The sequence below is a fragment of the Dermochelys coriacea genome, chromosome 27, assembly GCF_009764565.3.
Source record: "Dermochelys coriacea isolate rDerCor1 chromosome 27, rDerCor1.pri.v4, whole genome shotgun sequence".
Lineage (NCBI taxonomy): Eukaryota > Metazoa > Chordata > Testudines > Dermochelyidae > Dermochelys > Dermochelys coriacea.
In genome coordinates, this window is record NC_050094.1 from 13,747,048 (window position 1) to 13,768,188 (window position 21,141).

The following is a 21,141-nucleotide window of genomic DNA, read 5'->3' on the forward strand; positions in this document are numbered from 1 at the left end:
CTTTGTCGCCTGACTTAGAATCAGAGCTTGCAGATCCAGAACGTCTAGATCCCAACTCTGCACCAGAGCCAGAACCGCTAGATTCTGAAACTGTAGCAGATATTGTACCGCTCAATTCCAAACCTGTGCCAGATCCTAGATTTCTAGATCCTGAATCTCCAGATATAGAACTTCTAAATCCAGAACCTCCATATCCGGAATCACTGTAATAAGTAATATTTTATTTTAATGATTATTTAACTATATTTTCAGCGCTCTCATTATACGCAGTGTGGAACAAAAGTAAAGAATGAGATTTTGTGCTTTGCCTCTAAAATGTGAAGCACAGAACTTGCAGCACAGGGAGATGAGGAATTAAGGTGGCTTTAAACCAGGGATTCCCAAACTTTTTACTAAGGAAACCCTCCAACTGCATTTTGTCTTTATTTTTGTGCCCTAGCCAGAGTCCAGATTCATGGGGTGGAGGATGGGGAGACAAAATCATAGGCCAGCATCCTCCTCTTCTCATCCCACTGAGGGGGAACTGATCACCCACAGCAGTACCCTCTGCCCTGGCACTGCAGCCCTAATCCTGGCCTAGTGTGGAGGGGAGACCCCAAAAAATGGGGTTGGAGAACAAGACTGTGCTGTGTTCACTCTGCAGCAGTAGGTCCTGTCCCACAGGATTGGGCCTGCCTCCCCACTCTAGGCAGTCCATCTTGGTGCATGGTGTCACAGCCCCATCAGGTTTGGCTCAGCCACCCCTGCTGCTCTGGGAGGAGGAAACCTGCTTGCACTTGGGATGAAAGAAAGTCATTGTCATGAAGTAGATGTACAGTGTTTTCCGGTGCAAATATGCAGTTTAAGTAGAGGCTGTGTAGATAATTTAAAGCTTTTATATACAAATTTGAAATTGCATCATACTCTTCTTAAGTATATAATATTTTTTGCCAATTTACCTTCCCTAGCTCACCATTAGGTAAATTATGATTATTAATAGCCAGCCCTAAAATGTTCATTTGTGTTTTCTTCTGATGTTTGTCATGTCAAGATAGAAAATGGATGTAATAGAGTAGTTCATACCTTTCTTTGTATTCTTCTGTCTTCATCTTTTGAACAAAACCAAGTAATTATTTTATTTTCTTTACAGCTTTATTTCTCCCTAACACGAATACATTATTTTAATTTTTTTTTAACTATCCTTTCTGTGATGGGTTGGATCACAGAAACCCCCTGGGGACTGCCAACTGATGTTCCAAGACTACTTCTGCCCCTGCTTTCCTTTACCCGCTTGGGACTCCAGCATCCTGTCTTGCTGAGCCAGACATGCCAGTCTGCTGCAGCACGGACCCAGGGTCTGACCCAGGTGCCCCAAAGCTGCAGACTTAACTGAAAGCAAGTTAAGAAGAGTTCCTGTCTTCAACACTCATATACCCAGCTCCCACTGGAGTCCAAACCCCAAATAAATCCATTTTACTGGTAAACTCATAAATTGTTCGCCCTCTATTACACTGATAGAGAGATATGCACAGCTATCCCCCCCCCCGCGCCCCAGATATTAATACATACTCTGGGTTAATTAAGAAGTAAAAAGTGATTTTATTAAATTCAGAAAGTAGGATTTAAGTGGTTCCAAGTAGTAACAGACAGAACAAAGTGAATTACCAAGCAAAATAAAATAAAACATGCAAATCTAAGTTTAGTACAGTAATAAAACTGAATACAGATAAAATCTCACCCTCAGATGTTTCAATAAGTTTCTTTCACAGACTGGACTCCTTCCTAGTCTGGGCACAATCCTTTCCCCTGGTACAGCCCTTGTTCCAGCTCAGGTGATATTTAGGGGATTCCTCATGATGGACACCCCCTTTGTTCTGTTCCACCCACTTATATATCTTTTGTATAAGGCGGGAATCCTTTGTCCGTCTGGGGTCCCACCCCTTCTTCTCAATGGAAAAGTACCATGTTAAAGATGGATTCAGGTTCAGGTGACATGATCACATGTCACCGTAAGACTTCATTACCCACTTGCAAGCCCACAGGTATACAGGAAGACTTACAAGTAAAGCAGAGCCATCTACAGGTAATTGTCCTGGGTAATGGGAGCCATTAAGATTCCAAACCACGCTTAATGGCCCACACTTTGCATAACTACAATAGGACCTCAGAGTTATATTTCATATTTCTAGTTTCAGATATAAGAGTGATACATTTATACAAATAGGATGACCACACTCAGTAGATTATAAGCTTTGTAATGATAAGTTACAAGAGACCTTTTGCATGAAGCATATTCCAGTTACATTATATTCACACTCATTAGCATATTTTTATAAAATCATATAGAGTGCAATGTCACACTTTCTGTAATGAGTTACATGTGTTTGCAATTTTTGAAGTTTTTTGCCGGAAGGCTGTGCAAATACTTCTGGGCTGATTTCATCTTATTTTGTTTCTTCAATCAGGATAGTGCCGAATAACTATGGGCTAAATTGTCACTTTACAATTTTCCCTGAGCAAGGGGATGCATGTAGTTGTGTTTCCCCAGAAGCAGCCTGGCAAGCCAGTTTTGACTCAGAGCTTTCTGGTCTCTTCACTGCAGCGGGTAGGTAATATACTGTGCTGGGTTTATGCCCGGCTCAGCATATATAATCTGGTACATCATACAGAGGGTCGGAGCCAAGGCTCTGTCTAGTCCCTGCCCCATCCTGCCCACTTGCAAAATGTGAGGGTGGGAGGAGAAAATAGTGGTTCTTTTTCGAGTGGCTCTGCATATTCCCACTTATGGGTATTGTGCCACCTAGTGGTGCATAAGAGCAGAACCTTTTCCAACCAGTGTCTGTCAGAGTGCTTATGCGTCCTCTTCTGCCCCTCTGCTCAGCATCTCTGAATGTTCCGAGTGTGAGGCTATATAAAGGGGTGCAGAGCCCTCAACCACTCAGTTCCTTCCAATTGCATGCCAAAGATGGAAGGGAACTGCTCTGGTCCATTTGGATCTGGGTATTTTTCCTCTGTTCTTAGTGTTCTGTTAATTGTTTAGTATTGTGACCCTGGTCGCTGGAGGGGCCTCACTGAGATTGCTCAGTCAGGGCAAACTGCAAAGAATGGGCTAGACGATCCTCCAAACTGGTGGTTTATTCTAATAATTAGGTTAATCAAGCCAGCAACCAAACAGCTTCTGCAATACCTTACTGGTTATCAAGAAGCTAAAATACAGCTCCCCTAAAGCAGTCCACCTGTGGTCTCCCACCCAGACAGCCCAGTCAAATATGATGATTTTTTCAGATCTTATCCATATATAAAGTTCCACCAAGAGATTGGACACATTACCTACCAGGTCAATTAATATTTCAGATTTTACCCAAATGCGCGCCTATAGCCAATTCTTATGAACTAATCTAAGATTTATTAAAAAAGAAAAGAGAATACTATGATTAAAGATCATTACACATACATATATGGATAAAGTTCTTAGGTCAGTTTCATAGCAGAGATGGTGAGCTGCTAATTTGTAAAAAGTTTGTCCAGAATCAATTCCATAGGTTATAGTCCAATAGGCAGTCCATGTGCAGAGTTTGTTTAAATTCTTCCATGAGAAATAGCAGAGTAATACAGAATCGAGCTGGAGGCCTAAGTCTTGTGACTTAAACTTCCCCTGTCAAAGTTCAAGTGATTTGAGATGAACAGAATCAAGTCCCAAAGTTCTTTTATAGTTGAAGCGTGGCTGATAAACCTCTTGTCACAGCAAGCATTCCTTGAAGAATAGATAATGTATATTGTTGCTTTGAAGTCAATTCCTATTTCCTGTGTATACACAAACAGTTAGTTGCATTGATTAGCATATGGCAATTAACCACTCAAATGTTCCCAGTAGGTAGTTTATTACAAACTTTACAGAGAAATAAAGACGATATTATTACACCACATGTTTCATCAAGAGTTCCTGTACCTGCTGTTGGTACCAGGAGGCTACTACCCTTGAATGGATCTTGAATGGCTCCCAGCGGCGCAGATTACTGTCATACCAGTGAAAAAGGTCCCCAGTAATTAGCTTGCATACACTGCAGTTTATTCAAGAAGGAATTACACAAGTGGTAAAGAGTTACATTAAGCACATAACTCCTATTTTAGACATTAAAGAACTATACAGTAAGAGCTATACATTCCTCTTAGTGAGCCTCTCTTTCACAAACATACACAAACGGGCCCTGTGCTAGCCTCACGCAGTTCCTGCTTGGCAAACAGAGAAGGTGGTTAACAATTCTATGGACAACGACTTCTCTCCAGGCCTGGTCTCCTCAGCCCTCTGGTCTGTCTCAGATTCCCTCAAGGCAAGGCTTTGACTACCTGGAAACCCCTCTGGTCACAGTCCTACTCTAGCAGAGTTTTGGCTACTCTGTCTAGCGCACCGTCAAGCGTCAATTAAGGAATTCCCCCAACTGTCACTGAATTTGCTTGATTTTTATACTCTTTTTTTTTTTTTTTCCCCTCAAAGGAGTCACATGTCCTAAAAGCATGCCCAGGGGGCGTGTGGCTACTAATTTTTACTAATTAAAAATTTCCTAATTAATACTTTAGGAGGAGACTGCAGAGTGGTGCCACCACTCATTTACCCCACATTCATTCCCTTTTCAGTCATTCACTTCAGCAGGATTGAGATGCCCCGGTCAGCCCATGCTCCATTCAGGATGTTCTGCATATGTTGTTTGCTTTCAAGTGGACATATTTGTTGATCCAAAGACCAGTATTGATCATACACACAGAATGGAGCCAGTCAGTTTCACCTCTGCCATCAGCCTGATGCTAAGAGAAGGATTCTGCTCCCAGAATCCTCTTTCGCAGTTCAGTCATGTCAAGCCATGCTCTCACCATTCATTCAGTATGGCCACACCAATTCGGCACCATCCCAACATTTGCGATGGTACAGTCTCATTGCACTAGAGTTGGGGCAATGTCTTTTGCTTGTCTTAAGCAAGCCCCTGAAATTTGCAGGGCTGCTATCTGCAATTCCGTATACACATTTACTATCACATTATGCTTTCTATTTGGCTTCAAGGGGTGATGCTAGATTTGGTACAGTGGTGCTTCAGTCTCTGTTCTGTTCAGTTTCCTCCAAGTTATTTTCAGTACTGCTTATCAAATTATCCATAAGTGGGTATATGCAGAGCAACTCAAAGAAGAAATGAAGGTTGGTTACTTGTAACCGGAATTCTTCAATATAGCACCTGCCATCCCCTCTTTCTCAGAGTCCTTTTATTCTGTGTCTGTGGGTTGGTGGTGGAAGGAACTGAGATGGTGGAGGGCTCTGTGCCCCTTATACAGCCTTGCTCTCAGAATGTTCTGAGACACTCGGCAGAGAGGGAGGAAGGGGTAAATGAGTGCTCTGACAAACTGCTTGGAGAAGGTTTGGCTGGTAGGCATCAGTAGGTGGCACAATACCCATAAGTTTATATATGCAGAATCACATCGAAGAACTCAGTTTACAAGTAAGTAACCTTCATTTCTGTGGAGTCTGCTTCTTCTGCTGCACTGTGACCTTTGCAGTAGAAATATATTATTAAAGCCCTAGTTGTGACATTAGTTGGACAATAATACACTCATCCTGATGTTGTATATTTTTATAACCTCTTAAAGGTCACTTTCACATGAATGAAAACATGAAAAGAGGCCATTTATGGAAAAAACATTACTGAGCCACAACTGCTTTGTGTCCTGTTTTCTGTTGTTGATGATATTTTACTTTTAAATAATGTCTCTCCACATAGTTCAACTATTTCTGCTACTTTTGTTAGAGACCACATTTCAGCAAAGCACATAAGCACATGCTTAACTTTAAACATGAGTAGTTCCAATAACTTGGCTGTAAAGTTGTTTATGAACTCCCAGATTATTAACTAGAACTGACTAGGAATTTAAGTTAGATTGCTTGCTTACATAAGAAAGGTGAGTAGGATTTAGCTTGAATGGGTAAAAGGAAGTACTTCTTTAAAGAAGTGTGTATATATATCACAGCCATAAGATTTAATAGCTTAGTAAAATTAAAAACAAATAAGATATATAGCATCTGCACTTACACTAGTTTCAGAGTAGCAGCCGTGTTAGTCTGTATTCGCAAAAAGAAAAGGAGTACTTGTGGCACCTTAGAGACTAACAAATTTATTAGAGCATAAGCTTTCGTGAGCTACAGCTCACTTCATCGGATGCATCCGATGAAGTGAGCTGTAGCTCACGAAAGTTTATGTTCAAATAAATTTGTTAGTCTCTAAGGTGCCACAAGTACTCCTTTTCTTTTTGCACTTACACTAGATTAAGATAAAAACGTTAATGGCTATTCTTTTCTTCAGAGCATCATATGATCCTATGTTGTGGTCTTAAAGAAAATATCCTGCAATGTTGCTGAAGTGGGGGCGGAGGAGAGGGAGAGGGCTTACATCTTTCTTGGGAGCATATGCCATAGCAGAAAAGGATACCGGACTAGGTAGACCATTGGTCTATTTTGGTACTGCAATTTCTAGGTTCACATAAGGGTAAAAGTGAATTAACCTCATTTGTTTTTAGGTCCTGATGTCTCTCCCCTGGACTTCATTTTTTTATTTGAAAAATCATTAAAAAGAAATTCATCTCAACTGTGTCTGGCACTAGCTCAATAAAAAATAAATTTGTACAAAACTTTACATTTACTGTGCATTTGCTTAATGATCTTTGCAAGAAAATGTGAAGTTATTTTAACCGGTTACCTCATTCAAGCCTGGTAAAAGCTACTGACTTGCTAAATCTCCTGTTTTGTTGAAATTATATTCTGTATGTTGCAACACCTACTCATTCCTAAACCTTGAAACACAAAACAGGTTTTGGACCCATAAAAACAAGCTTTGTTAAATGATTAGTCATTCACATCAACTATTCTTACCCTGTTAAGGAGTGAATACTTCTGTGATTTTGCCCTTCTCCAGCCAATGAAGGTTTGGCTAGTGCTTTACCACGCTTGACTAATAAAGGTTCACAAGGGTAAGTTGTGATGCTGTTAGTCAAATCTGTCTTTTAAATGATCCTAGAACAATGGTTAACCAATTACAAATTATCAGACTCAGACATGTCACAGGGGATTTTTCCTAGTGACTCAGCAACACGGAAATGGTAAGTCCCACTTCATCTCTTTTGTGCCATTCCTAAGATGCAAAAGGAATGACATCTGGGTCTGAACTCCCCTGATGGGGATACCCCAATCTTACATCATCATCCTCATAGTTCCTGCAGGGGATATATTCAGATTGGAGAAGGACAGTTGCCTTACTGCCTAGCACACTGGCTCTGCACAGCTGGTTGACAGTACATTAGGACCAGCTTTTCAAAGGTATTTAGGTGCCCAGAGATGCAGCTAGATGCCTGGTGAGATTTTCAAAAGGGCCTAAGAAGGTTAAGCCCCTATGGGACATTGAAATCAATAGAATTAGGTACCTAACCTGATTAGGTGCTTTTGAAAAATCTCACTGGGCACCAAAATATATTTGAAAATCTGGCCCTTACAGACTGTTGCCAGGAAGGTGCAAATTGGAGCAGTTCCCAGTGGAAAATCAATTTAGCAGAAAATCTGGACTGATATCTCTGACTTCTTGGTCAATGTGTTCCTAAATACAGAGAAATGTTTTTAAAAAGACCAGTGTTTATTTCTGAGTTTGACATTGTGATGGGTTTAGTCACAACAGTCCCAAGGGGGTCTCTACCTGATGTGCTGGAATTACCTCTGAGCCATTTTCCCTGCCAGCTTGGGACTCCAGAACCCTGCCTTGTTGAGCCAGACATGCTAGCCTTCTGCAACACAGACCCAGGTCTGATCCTCGCCCCCAAAGCTGCAGACTTTAACCAAAAACTTCTCAGCAAGTTTCCTATCACTAGCACCCAGACACCCAGCTCCCAATGGGATCCAAACCCCAAATAAATCCGTTTTACTCTGTATAAAGCTTATACAGGGTAAACTTATAAATTGTCTGCCCTCTCTAACACTGAGAGAGAGAGAGATATGCACAGCTGTTTGCTCCCCCAGGTATTAATCACGTACTCTGGGTTTAATAATAAACAAAAGTGATTTTATTAAGAATAAAAAGTAGGATTTAAGTGGTTTCAAGTAATAGACACAACAAAGTAAGTTACCAAGCAAAATAAAACAAAACACGCAAGTCTAAGCCTAATACATTAAGAAATTGTTTACAGGTAAATCTCACCCTCAGAGATGTTCCAATAAGCTTCTTTCACAGACTATACTTCTTCCTAGTCTGGGCCCAATCCTTTCCCCTGCTACAGTCCTTGTTAGTTCCAGCCGGCATCTTAGGTGAAAAGCAGGGACTTTCTCATGGCTGGGACTCCTTTTGTTCTGTGCCACCCCCTTTTATATCTTTGGCACAAGGCGGGACTCTTTTGTCTCTCTGGGTTCCCACCCCTGCTTCTAAAGGGAAAAGCACCAGGTTTAAGATGGATTCCAGTTCAGGTGACATCATCATACATCACTGTAAGACCTCATTCTTCATTACCCAGGAGCTGGCCAACATGTACAGAGGCAGGCTTGCAGGTGAACAAACCCATTCACAGGTTATTGATTCTGAAGCACCCTTCATGGCTTCCACTTAACATGTTTATATCAGTAAGACAAGTTTATATCTTATTCTCCTAACTCTAGACAGAAATTATACATGAAAACAAATGGGATGAACACACTCCGTAGATCATAAACTTTGTAATGATACCTTACAAGAGACCTTTTGCATGAAGCATATTCCAGTTGCATCATATTTACACTCAAAGCATATTTTAAAAAAAAACCCATTATGGAATGCAATGTCACAGACATATCTTAAGAAATGCTCTTTTCCTTGCAACGTTGCATAGCATAGTACTGCAATTTGTACAAGACTTCATCTGCCATCTGTGCAAGTTTTCTCAGATGCCTTGCAGCACATTTGTGAAATACATCATAAACTTAATATAAAAAACCTACCCATTTTTTTAATTAAATAAAGAAAATTAGTACTGAATGTATTTTAGCTGAATGCTAAGTTATGTTATTCTAGTAAAAAAAGGCTTAAGGGTAAAATTCACCCCTGTGTAGAGGGCCAACACAAGGCATATTAAATACTGAAATCTCACTTAAGCTCTGTTTTGAAGGCTTATAGTACCTTGTGATGACCTTGTGCACAGGGTTGAATTTCACAATAAATTAACATCAGCTCTGTTATATACTAAGAATCATGAAAAAACATTTCCCTGCAGTTGTCATGAAATATCTGTCAGCTCACTTGAGAAGTCAGACACCGGGAAGTATATTCTAGTAAATGAACACTGTCAGTTTTAATTGCTTTATCAAGAAGAAAGGTAGCAAGGATAATAGTTCTGTGAAGGTACCCAATAGAACATATGTGTAAAATCACTGAAGTCACAGCCGATTCCTCTCCCCTTGCATGCAAGTTTTTAAGATTTTTGTTCATTTTAAGATCAGATTGTGAACCCTTATCTGGATAGACCTATGCTTTTCAGATAGCCTCATTGAAATCAATGGGACTATTTGAGAAGTAAGATTCTGTTCCCTGGCTCACAATCTGTCTCATACCTTTGTTTCAGGTTAGATGCTTTCTAATAGTTACTTAAGTGTTGTGTTGTGGTTAAAAAGTCAAACATATTTGAAAAGTTTGTTTTGTGAACCCCCAATAGATGGCACCCCAGGATAAAATCTGGCTGATAATTGGTTATGATATTATACTTTGAAACACTGATAGAAAGACTGTCTATCTAGCTACTCTCAAACACTCTTTTCATTTTCACTAAGTGTACAAGCATGGCATTCTGGATTCTGCAGAAAGAATATTTATTTTAAATGTCTTTCTCCATTGTGGCAGTAAGTTTGGCTAATTTTGCCCTTCATGAGTCACTCATTTTCTGATTTCAGGGATGGAGTGGGTTCTGCCAACATGAAACTCCATTGCTGGCAAATGGGGAATGCCATGTCTCATACACTGGCTGTCCCCATCTCACGCCCCAGTACTGGGGCAAGCTATTTGTCATGCTCACCCTTCTTTAACACACCAAACCATGACAAATCACTGCTTTTAGAGAATGTTCCCTGTGATAATATCTCAGTCATTATCATTTCATTCATTGCTAATTCGGGATCATACTTTTAGGCTGAATACTATATGTAAATGCTCTATTATAGTTGCTGGTGTATTCATTAATGAAGGCACTTTTGCCACTGCTTCTCAGTTTTCTGTTGTGCTATGCAGGCTATTCAGTAAAGTTTACAGTTGTTCATGAAGTCTGACTGCTGTTATGGAGTCCCCTAGTGTAATGTGCCCTGTATTCTGGGGTATTGGAGCAGCTGAGTGATAATAATAATAATTATAAAATAATTATTAAATTATTACTCATATCACCACAATAAATGTTCATGATGCTTTACAAAATACAGAATAAAACAGTTCCACTCCAGCAAACTTACAGTCTAAGTCATACTTGTTCTTCATTTGGAAGCATTATGTTGAAATAATTGTGACTGATTGATGGAATTTATTTTCCTAAATGTCCCTAGTGCCCCAGTAATAAAATCATTAGTATGAGGCTTCCTTTATTACGTTTAGGTTAAGATTTTAAAATAAAGTCTCATCTACAACATTTGTGCTCTAGAGTATGTTGGGTGGTTCCAACTGGAAAAAATTAGGCAACAAGAGAATGTACGTACATTTCATAATAAATGCATTTTGATACTCCGATTTGTTAGAGTATGGGATTTAAATTGTGCACCATCAAATACTGCTTTGATCACAAACTTAAAGAGCGCTTGAATGTTATTGTTTCAGGTACAAACACTCTTTCTTAAATGAGGATTAAAATTACAAATATACACACACAAATTGTATGATAAAGCAGGTATATGTATTAAAAAAAAAGTATATGTTCAGTAACTACAGTTCTAAAGTTATGATTGCACCTCTCAAAGAGTACTCATATTTTAAAAGCTTGTTTATTCCCTTTTTATTAGTCAAAAACTGTATATGGGGTTTAGAATAGCAGAGTTATTATATTTATTATTCACTTATCGAAATTACAGATAAGCCTACTGTATAATAATAAATTGAAAATTTAACATGTACACTAGAAATCTGTTTTGTTTTTTCAGATATTTACTAATGACATAACAATAGCTGGATTTGAATGGTGAATACATTTTGAAAGTAATAAAGACAAGTATAATTTGAAACAATGTTTATTGCATTACCAAACTTCAGAGATTCAGAAATGTATTTTAATTTTGTATAAAAGAATCCTAGTAAAATCAAAAGAAAAAGAAGGCAACATGGACTCATCGCTTCAGACAAAAGAACAGAGATCCAAAGTTATGTCTCTTCATTGGGATGCTTGTCAAAGAAACAATCTAATGACGGGATCCTCTGCAGTTTCATGCTGTTGCTTACATCTTCTCTTCAACTTCCTTTACATGGGATGAGACAACTTTACCATCCACCACCTCCTCAACAATTGTTTTGATCTTTCTGGTTTTGGTTGGATCTAAACATTAATAAAAAAGAGTTAGTTTATGTAGGATTAAGGTTATTTAAAAAACACTCCAAATGCAGAATGGAATTTGGAATGCTGCCTAAGGAATGACAGGGATGTCAAAATAAGCTAAATGTCTTTTGAGCAGCTGTGCTTACAATGCTTCCTTATGCTTGGGAGACATGGACAACATATTGTCGCCACATTAAGAAACTTGATCAGTTACATGTGCTCTATCTTTGGTCTGTTTGCAGGGTTAAATGGTGTGACAGGATTCCCAATATCAAATTCCTTAATCATTGGATATCTGTCATTCAAAGCATGCTCAGTTCAGCTGTTTTGGACTAGGCATTTCGTTCATATGGCCAACTCGAGACAAGCCAAAGCCATGTTTTATAGTCAGCTAAAGCAAGGCACCCATTCTCATGGTGGCCAGTACAAACAATATAAGGACATAGTGAAGTCAAACTTGAAATCATGTTGGCTTGACCCTAGCAACTAGGAAGCAATAGCCCATGCCAGAGCAAGATAGAGGCAGATTTGTCTTGTCATGTCACCATTCACCGCTTTGAAGTATTAACAGCTTATATGAAAAACGTGGTCATCACAAAGCAAGGATACAACAGCCTGCAATAGTTAAGAACAATCTTTTCTGTCCCACATATAACTGTTTGTGATTCTCACATTGGTCTGACCTCACGTGTGTGTGTGTTTGTCTGTGTGTGTGTGTGTGTGTGTGTTTGCTGAATCTTCCTACATCTACATTGACATCAGACTCTATCAATTAAAGTTATAAAGCAGAATTATATACACAGATACTAGTTATGTCCTTAATCATTTTAAAATTAAAGATTAAAGTTTCTTGCCATGATGAACTTTACAGTGTAGAGGAACAGAATGGCATTTACTAATTTAGTTACAGCAATGGTTTTATAAAATCATTTTAACTGGGTATTTCCTCCCCCATACAAACATTAACAGCAATTTTACATCTACAGTTCACAGTACTTAGGAGTATATACACACAAATCTAATCATCAGTTGAAGTTCAGTGCTCAGGATCTATGGACACTTGCAAAAATAAATGTTATCCCAGGAGACTCTACTCACCATTAGAAGAATCCAGTGACTGTGTTTGTGATTTGGAACCTGTCAAGGATGAACTTTCAAATGAACCTCCTTGTCCCCCAGCAAATTCACTTCTGCAAAGAAATCACAGATATACAATGTCACACAATAGTTGTCAGGATCAGGAGTATAGAGCAGCAAGTTTCTTGTTGTTGATGATTTTTTAATCCTGGATGAGTCAGGAATAAATTCTCTCTGATTTCTTCTTTTTTAAAATACTGAAATCATCAGCATCATGGGTGAGAACTTTACTTTAAAAAAAATCATTATATTATCCTGCTTTGATCAGTCAGTACGATTGCAACCCTGCCAGGTCAGTTCTTACCAGGCCACCAAACGTATTCATTGAAAAGGACAATTTATTTAACCTCAAAAACATATATGACTACATCTGCTTCAACATTTTCTTAAGTCATTGATCTGGTAAATTTGTGGGAACTCCGTGGAAAAACAAAATTTCTGGCATGAAATGGCCCAAAATAAAATAACAATTTTTGAATGAAATTTTGTGTAAACAGTCTCATTACTTTTACAGGTTTAATTCTGTCATATCTTAGTTAAACCCTGAAATTCCATGTATCTCTAATTCAGGCTAGCACACACTAACTCCAGTTCAGACATAAAGTGTCACATTCAAGGAGTGACTTAAATATAGGATAGAAGTGCTGATTCTCCTTAAGTGGTTTCTATATTTAAAAAGAGCTATAACTTTAATCATTACAGGATCTTTTACAACCAACGAATGTATTGTTGAAATCTGTGTGTGTCATAGGCCTTACTTTCTATTGGTTTGTGGATCACCAGTCTGCACCGTTTCTACTTCCTTGGAATTCACGTTGAAAGATTGTGGAATTCACATTGAATTCACCATGGGAATGAGTAAAAAGGGAGTTTTCAATTTCAGTACTGTACTTACCCAAATTCCCCATCTAGCAGGCGACGGTAGGTCTCGATCTCCATTTCCAGCCGGGTCTTGATGTCCAGGAGTTGCTGATATTCTGCATTCTGGCGCTCCATATCAGCCCTGACCTGGAAAAGCTGGGACTCCAGATTCCCAATCTGAAGCTGCATTTGTGAGAGTTGAGCACAGTAACTTGCTTCTGTTTCTGCCAATGTGTCTTCAAGGGATTTTTTCTGCATAAGAAGATATGTTATTGATTGATTAAATGTAGTCTGTGAAGGGGGAGAAGAAAACAATGTAATAATTAGGAAGAAAAGTAGGCTAAAATGATGGAGAGAAGTGGTATTCTTTCTCTTTGTGTATAGTGAAACATTTACAAATTTTCCTCTTAGAATGAAATATTAATTTGTAGAAACTACTTTGGCTTCTTATTAAATATGTAATCCTGTTTTTTGCCGTACCCAGTCATAACAATGTATTTGTTTTATAATGCATTACCTGCAATTCAGGTATTCCATATATTACTGGAGTTTATGGACTAAAAAGAATAGAGTTCCCTGGGATAATTAAATGTTAAACAGCAGTATATTTGAAATTGGAAAAGCTACTCTGAGTAGCAGCTGTCTCTCAGTATACCATGGCAAGTTGAGACTGTAGTTCAATTTCCAAGCCCTGAAGAATGCGTCTTAGATCTGTGATTTCACTTTTTCCTGATTGAAGTTGTTCAGTGTTGGTGGAGATTTCCCTTTTCAGTTCCAGGCTCTGAAATGTCAAGGAAAAATAGAATGTAATTCAGCTACTACAAATGTTTTTCCTATATTTAACTGTGTTTGGCTGAATTTGTTATCTCTAAGATGTTTACTTTTTCATTGAACCATGCTTCAGCCTCTTTACGGTTCTGTTCAGCAATGACTTCATACTGTCCTCTCATGTCATTCAGAAGCTTGGTCAGATCAATTCCTGGAGCAGCATCCATTTCAACACTGACTTGGCCAGTAGCATTACCTTGGAAACCTTGAAGTTCCTAGAAGGATAAAAGGAAGTAAAGGTGTTTCAGTATAATAATGAACAAAATGATCAGCTCTAAATTATGTATAAAGAAAAGTGTATGATTCAAGATCCCTTTAATTCAATATTAAACCTTCCTAGTCTAATCTAATCTACCACTACCTGTACTGTAAAATTTACCCCATTTTAAATATGAATTTCTTTTCACTTTTGTATCTTTTGTATCACAGCAACCTCAGCAATTCATATCTACAATCTTGCCATTTCAATTTTTACACCTTTTTGGACATTTCTAAATTACAGAAAAGTCATCTCTTCCTCATACAGTGCGCTAGGCTATTAGTAAAAAAAATCACTGAAGGGAAAGATAGGGTACTAGTTTAATTGGCTTCACAGATTCCTCTGGTTTATTTTGGTATTAGCTTTCAACTTGAGAGAACTTATCCTTGGTGGGAAAAATATTTTTTCATACATTATTTTATATTTGATACAGTTTTGCCACATCTGTTGAAAATACATGTAAACATCCGTTGTATCAAAATAATACATCTGGCTGATTTTCATGATACTTTGAAAAAGAATATGAAAAGATCTTGCAAACCAGTTTCATTTCATTCATCGCTGAATCGACTGACAAAAAACTAAGAAGAGCTATTACGATGAAGTGATAGCAAGAGTTAAAAATGTGTTGCATACTAGTGGAAGCAAATATGCTAACAGTTCAGTGTCCTCAAAAAGAAAAGGAATACTTGTGGCACCTTAGAGACTAACAAATTTATTAGAGCATAAGCTTTCGTGAGCTACAGCTCACTTCATCAGATGTAGCTCACGAAAGCTTATGCTCTAATAAATTTGTTAGTCTCTAAGATGCCACAAGTACTCCTTTTCTTTTTGCGAATACAGACTAACACGGCTGCTACTCTGAAACCTGTCATTAGTTCAGTGTCCTGTACATTTCCAGAATGAACCCAGAAACTCAGGAGCACTGAAAAGAAAACATGTTGCTGCCTACCCAAAGGCTAAAGGTAAATAACTGAACTTTGCAAAACCAAACCTAAAGAGAATGTAACATGCTGGTGCATTTTAAAGGGCTTTTGTACCTGATGGTTTTTTAAACCCAGAAAAGTAATCAAAAGGTGCAATCTGAAGCTCTTTCTATTCTTACATGGCAGATCTAAGCTTATTTAATCCTTTTTCAATAAAGTAGCTGTATCTTTGCCACACCCATCTTGGCCTATCTGTTGTATTTACAAAGAGAGGCTTTACACAAAGCATATATTCTTGGGGAAATTGCTTATTATATTACTGGAGGTGAATCTGAGAAAACTAGTAATACTAGAACCATTAGCGCTCACAGTTCGTCTCTTGGTCTTGCCTCTTTCTGTGTCTCTATCCCCCAATTCTTTGATTGAACTGAAGAAAAAAAAAAACCTCAACAACAGAGCTCTTTCTCAGGATAAAAAAATCAGAGAAAAGACTGACATTGCACATCTCATCTCCTTTTTTCTAGTATGTTTTGAGTTCTACTATTAATCAATTTTATGAGAAAACTGCAATACTGAAGCAAAAAATCTGTTTACCTCCTCATGGTTCTTCTTGAGGTAAGCCAGCTCCTCATTCAGGCTTTCTATCTGCATCTCTAGATCAGCTCTGGTCAAAGTCAGCTCATCCAGAACTCTACGCAGACCATTGATATCAGCCTCCACACTCTGGCGAAGAGCTGCTTCATTCTCATATCTTTAAAAAAATCATAAATCAGGTTTTTGTACCATAAATGGGATCAGTGTAACCCACACAAATAAAAATAACATAACTGTTTTTTACTAAATGGTTACATCTTTTACTACCACTTCAAAACCAATGTATTATGATTGTTATTAAATTGTACAATAATGTTTCATTTACATGTTTAAGAGAAATATCTGAATCGCTGAACCGATTTGGAATTTTTAAATAAAACATTTATAGTGGGTTTCAAAACACATTTCATGATAGTACTCTCTGCTTACTTCAGTCTGAAGTCATCAGCAGCCAGTCTGGCATTATCAATCTGCAAAACGATCCTGGCATTATCAATAGTGGCATTAATAATCTGGAAAGACAAGCAGGATACCCAGAGAGTGATTCTATAACCTGATAGACTTATTGTTCAATGTATTTAGTAATATAATAATGCAAGGGACATTCATTAGACTGTTGTACAATATATAACTAAAATATTTAGGACCAGATTCTCGGCTAATGTAAATAAGCAACACCAGTCAATTTATACCAGTGACTATCTGGCTCATGGGCTCTAAGGTAGCTTTTCAGATAATTTCTTTATTGTAGAAATTGAATTTGGGGTGCAAAAAGTATGAAGGGTATTAACACGAAAACTTTTTTTAACTATCAAGAAGAAAAGTAATAATCTGAGTTAGTATTAGTTAATTTTATCTCTACCTTCTCTTTAATTCAAATGAGGCCAGGTTAGTTCACATCATCAAAAGGCATTTAGCTACACAATTTCAATACATTTGCTTTATCTGTACTACAACAAAAATGTTCTTAGTATCCGCACAATATGATAGATGATCATTACAAATAATAGTATCATAGAAAAAATTTGCTGTTAGTTTCTCAAAAGAATTATTGTAATTTTCACCTTGGAAAATATTAGGTGAATTTAAATTGTAAAAAGATGCAACAGGTGATTTTTTTTACCTTATTCCTAAGGTCTTCAATTATTGGGTAATATTTACTATAATCATGGCCAGCTCCAGGGCCACCAGCACCAGGACCATTTTTCTCATACCATTCACGGATTTTATGCTCCAGGTCAGTATTACTCTCCTCCAGAGAATGTACTTTGTTTAAGTATGCAGCCAGACGGTCATTCAGGTTCTGCATGGTTTCCTTTTCCGTGCCAGAGAGAAGGCCACCATCTCCACCACTGCCAGCACCAAAGCCACCTCCAAAACCAGCGCCTGAGCCACTACCAAAGCCACCTCCTAAACCTCCACCAAAACTACCTCCAAAGCCACCACCTGAGCTGCCACCAAAGCTACCAACCAAACCTCCCCCCAAGCTACTACCAAAACCTCCACCAAAGCCAGAACTAGAGCCAAGCAGAGAAGCAACACCAAAGCCTCCACCAGATCCCCCACCAAAGCCTCCTCCACCACTGGAACTAGATATTCTTATAGCTCCCCCACTAAGACCACTCCGGGACGAAAATTGCCGAGATCCTCCTCCTGTACGCACAGAAAGAGCCATGGTGTTCAAGGTGCCCTGATCTAGTGTAACAAGTAGATGAAACAGAGCAGGGTAGCTCAGAGAGCACTTTTAGCCTTTATATACAGAAAGGAATGGGTGTTTCAGTTGGACAGTCCACACCTCCTCAAGCAAAGCACTTCAATCCTTTTTTCTTTTTTCCCAGCCTAACATCTCCTGACCAGACTAAATGATATGTGGAAATCCATATTGTCCATTCATGTGAAAATATATCACCCTCCAGATATTTGTTCTACTAATAGGAGATGTGGGTGGAGTAGAGCTAAGCTTTCATTATAATGTTTCATCATGTGCAACTGAGCACAGAAAAGTCATCTTTCATTTTAATCACTCATACATAATTTTTTTTCTCATTCTAATATTAATCTCCTTTATTATTTGTGGCTGTTCTTGTAGGAATATACCTGAGAGAACCAGTAGAAAAAATCCTTTAATCTCATTATATTTCTCTTTCTGTCACTTGTCACGAAAGAGAGAGAAAAAAAAACATTATTTTCTATAGATCAGTAAAGATTGAGCAGAAAGCAATACCAGCACTTAGACACCAATAATAAGTATGGATGGGGAAGAGAAATATTTGTGACATATCATACCATAATTTTATATTGGACTCTTTAAAGGTTTTTCCTTGTTTCTCTAAGTTGTTTGAAAATTATTCAAGGCTGTACTGTGTTTGTACTTTGTCCCAATGAGAAGGGGGTCTACAGCATACATGTTTTCTTGGGTATCTAACAGGATTTGTATTTGAGTCTCCCTTGTACTGCTATCCCAAAGTTATGTATTTATGAATAAAGAAGGAAATATTTTATTAGGTCCAAGAGTCACTTTTTAGGAGCACTAATTGTATTGTTCACCTACATTAATACTGTCTTTCCTAAGGAATTCATAAATAGACTGTGCATAGACTGGTATATCCTTTTTGTTTTGTTTTTCTTTAAACCGTGTTTCCTTCACAATAAACAGACAATGTATGTAGTAAAACTCCGTAGTGATGGGAGGGAGAGGGGTTGAGTTGGCATACCTGAGCCTTTTTAATATGTAGTAGCTCCTCACTTAACATTGTCTGGCTTAACTTGTTACTTGCTGATCTATTAGGGAACAAGCCCGTTTAAAGTTGCACAATGCTCCCTTATAAGGTCATTTGGCAGCTGCCTGCTTTGTCCATTGCTTGCAGGATTCTCTGGAAGAGCAGCTCCTCCTTGTGGGGATTAGAAGTGGGGGGACTGGCAAACTCCGCCCCCATCAGCTCCCCTAAAAGCAGCTGCCCAGCAGCAGTTCAGCTGTCCCTCCCCCAACTGCTGTGCTGCCCTGCCTTGCCCTGCCCTCTCTGCCTTGGAGCTGCTCCCAGGAGCTTCCTGCTTGCTGGGGGAGGTGGGGAGAGGGGTGCCACAAAGCAGAGGAGGGGGACAGGGCTGGGGACAGAAAGGAGGGAGCTTGCTGGAAGCTGTTGGATCCTGTCTGAACTGGCTGATCTGCTTAAAAGGGCAACGTACGTGAAGTGGGGTGTGTGTACTTAAAGGAGTAATGCATGTCTCTCTTTCTCACTCATGCACACACCGCACAGCACTTTGGAAAGTCAGCACCTGTGCAGCCGTGCATGTGCTGTCAGGAGGAGGGAGTGATGCACTCCAGCTGGATAGCGTGGGCTCATCATCATGTTCAGTTTTTGCAGGGAAGTATTTGCAGCTACTGCCCTGCATCTGTTGTGTTTCCTCACTCCTGCCTCAGTCCACGCTGCCTTGTAGAGTGTGAGGCTACATTAGCAGCAGCATATTAACCCTTGAGGGCTCAGCCGAATGCTAGTTCATCATTTAGCAGCAGGGCATTCCCTGGGAAATAATCCACCCTCCTACTCCACCACCTAAACCAAGCTTTACAATCATTCATTGCTGTGTAAAATATTAAACTGTTTGTTTAAAATTGTTTAAAACTTATACTGTATATGTATATAATGTCTTTTGTCTGGCAAAAAAAAATTCCCTGGAACCTAACTCCCCCCTCCCATCTACATTAATTCTTATGGGGAAATTGGATTCGCTTAACATCGTTTTGCATAGTCGCATTTTTCAGGAACATAACTACAATGTTAAGTGAGGAGTTAATGTATCTGTAATTGGATATATAATACATTACTATATCAATTTTATGTTTTAAAAGGAATATAGTTCTTGAAAATTTCTGTCATGCATGTATTTTTAAATCTGGAATAAAAAATTGCAGCCTTCTCCAACCAGCATTTAAAATTAGAAAAAAGGATATATTAAAAAAATCATACAGAAAGTTCAATAAGAGGTATTACAGAGGACATACACAAAGACTTTCTATTGTCAAACTGAAATCACCTTTGTTTCTTTTATATAATTTGTTAATATCCCAAAGTCAGGGCGCTAATCTCTGGGGTGGCTGATGGTCATCTTCTGTTATGACTAGAGCTTGGTGAAAATTTTAGATGGAAACTTTTTGACAAAAAATGCAGATTCAGTGACACCAAAACGTTTTGTGAATTAATGTTGATTTTGCCTAATTGTTTCCATTAAAGTTTTTCAAAAAATCAAAACAATTCACTGAAAATTTCAGCAAATTTACTTTTTTGTTTGACCTGAAAATAATAATTATTTAATATTGTTTATTTTATTAAATATATTATTTTAATTGCCACTGAACTAAAATCCATTATTTTCCCAGCTCTACTTATGACAGTGGACTTAAAAGGGGAGGGGACACCCTAGGAACTGCTGTTTGGGGGCCTTGGGGACTTTCAAACCTCATTAATAATGACTATCAGCCCATTTGTCATGGGGGCAGTTATTAAGTAGCACTGTCTCTTTCTTAGCTGCTCCAGTTCCACATGAGATTGTCTGCAGAAATCACAAAGCCTAGTGGGTTATCTGAAAAATACCTCTTTTCTTGCTACACAACTCGTAAGGTTCACAGAGAACCTTAAGTAAAATTGTATCATAATGTAAATGCACAAAGTAGTAGATTGCACATTCATTTTTAATTTTGGCAATTTTTGATGTCTGGGTGTTTAACCATGCAATCCTAATGTGCTTTTAACATAGTTTTTTGTGTGAAGTACTAGAACTGTAGCATTTCAGAAGATGATTTACAATCCTCTATCAAGAAAAAAGAAAAGGAGTACTTGTGGCACCTTAGAGACTAACAAATTTATTTGAGCATAAGCTTTCATGAGCTACAGCTAGTAGTGTACATAAGTAGTGTACATAAGCTACAGCTCACGAAAGCTTATGCTCAAATAAATTTGTTAGTCTCTAAGGTGCCACAAAGTACTCTCCTTTTCTTTTTGCATA

At 38.4% G+C, this 21,141-nt stretch overlaps 1 protein-coding gene across 1 annotated transcript; it reads right to left on the reverse strand.

The window, feature by feature from the left end:
* Positions 1 to 11,218: 11,218 nt before the first annotated feature.
* LOC119848920 (keratin, type I cytoskeletal 12-like) lies at positions 11,219 to 17,859 on the reverse strand. Its single transcript, XM_043503456.1, has 8 exons — positions 17,261 to 17,859; positions 16,567 to 16,649; positions 16,138 to 16,294; positions 14,412 to 14,573; positions 14,186 to 14,311; positions 13,565 to 13,782; positions 12,631 to 12,722; positions 11,219 to 11,532 (listed from the first exon to the last, which is right to left on the reverse strand). Exons 1-8 carry the CDS (start codon positions 17,810 to 17,812, stop codon positions 11,435 to 11,437), a joined length of 1,488 nt encoding a protein of 495 aa, XP_043359391.1. The 5' UTR covers positions 17,813 to 17,859; the 3' UTR covers positions 11,219 to 11,434.
* Positions 17,860 to 21,141: the final 3,282 nt, after the last annotated feature.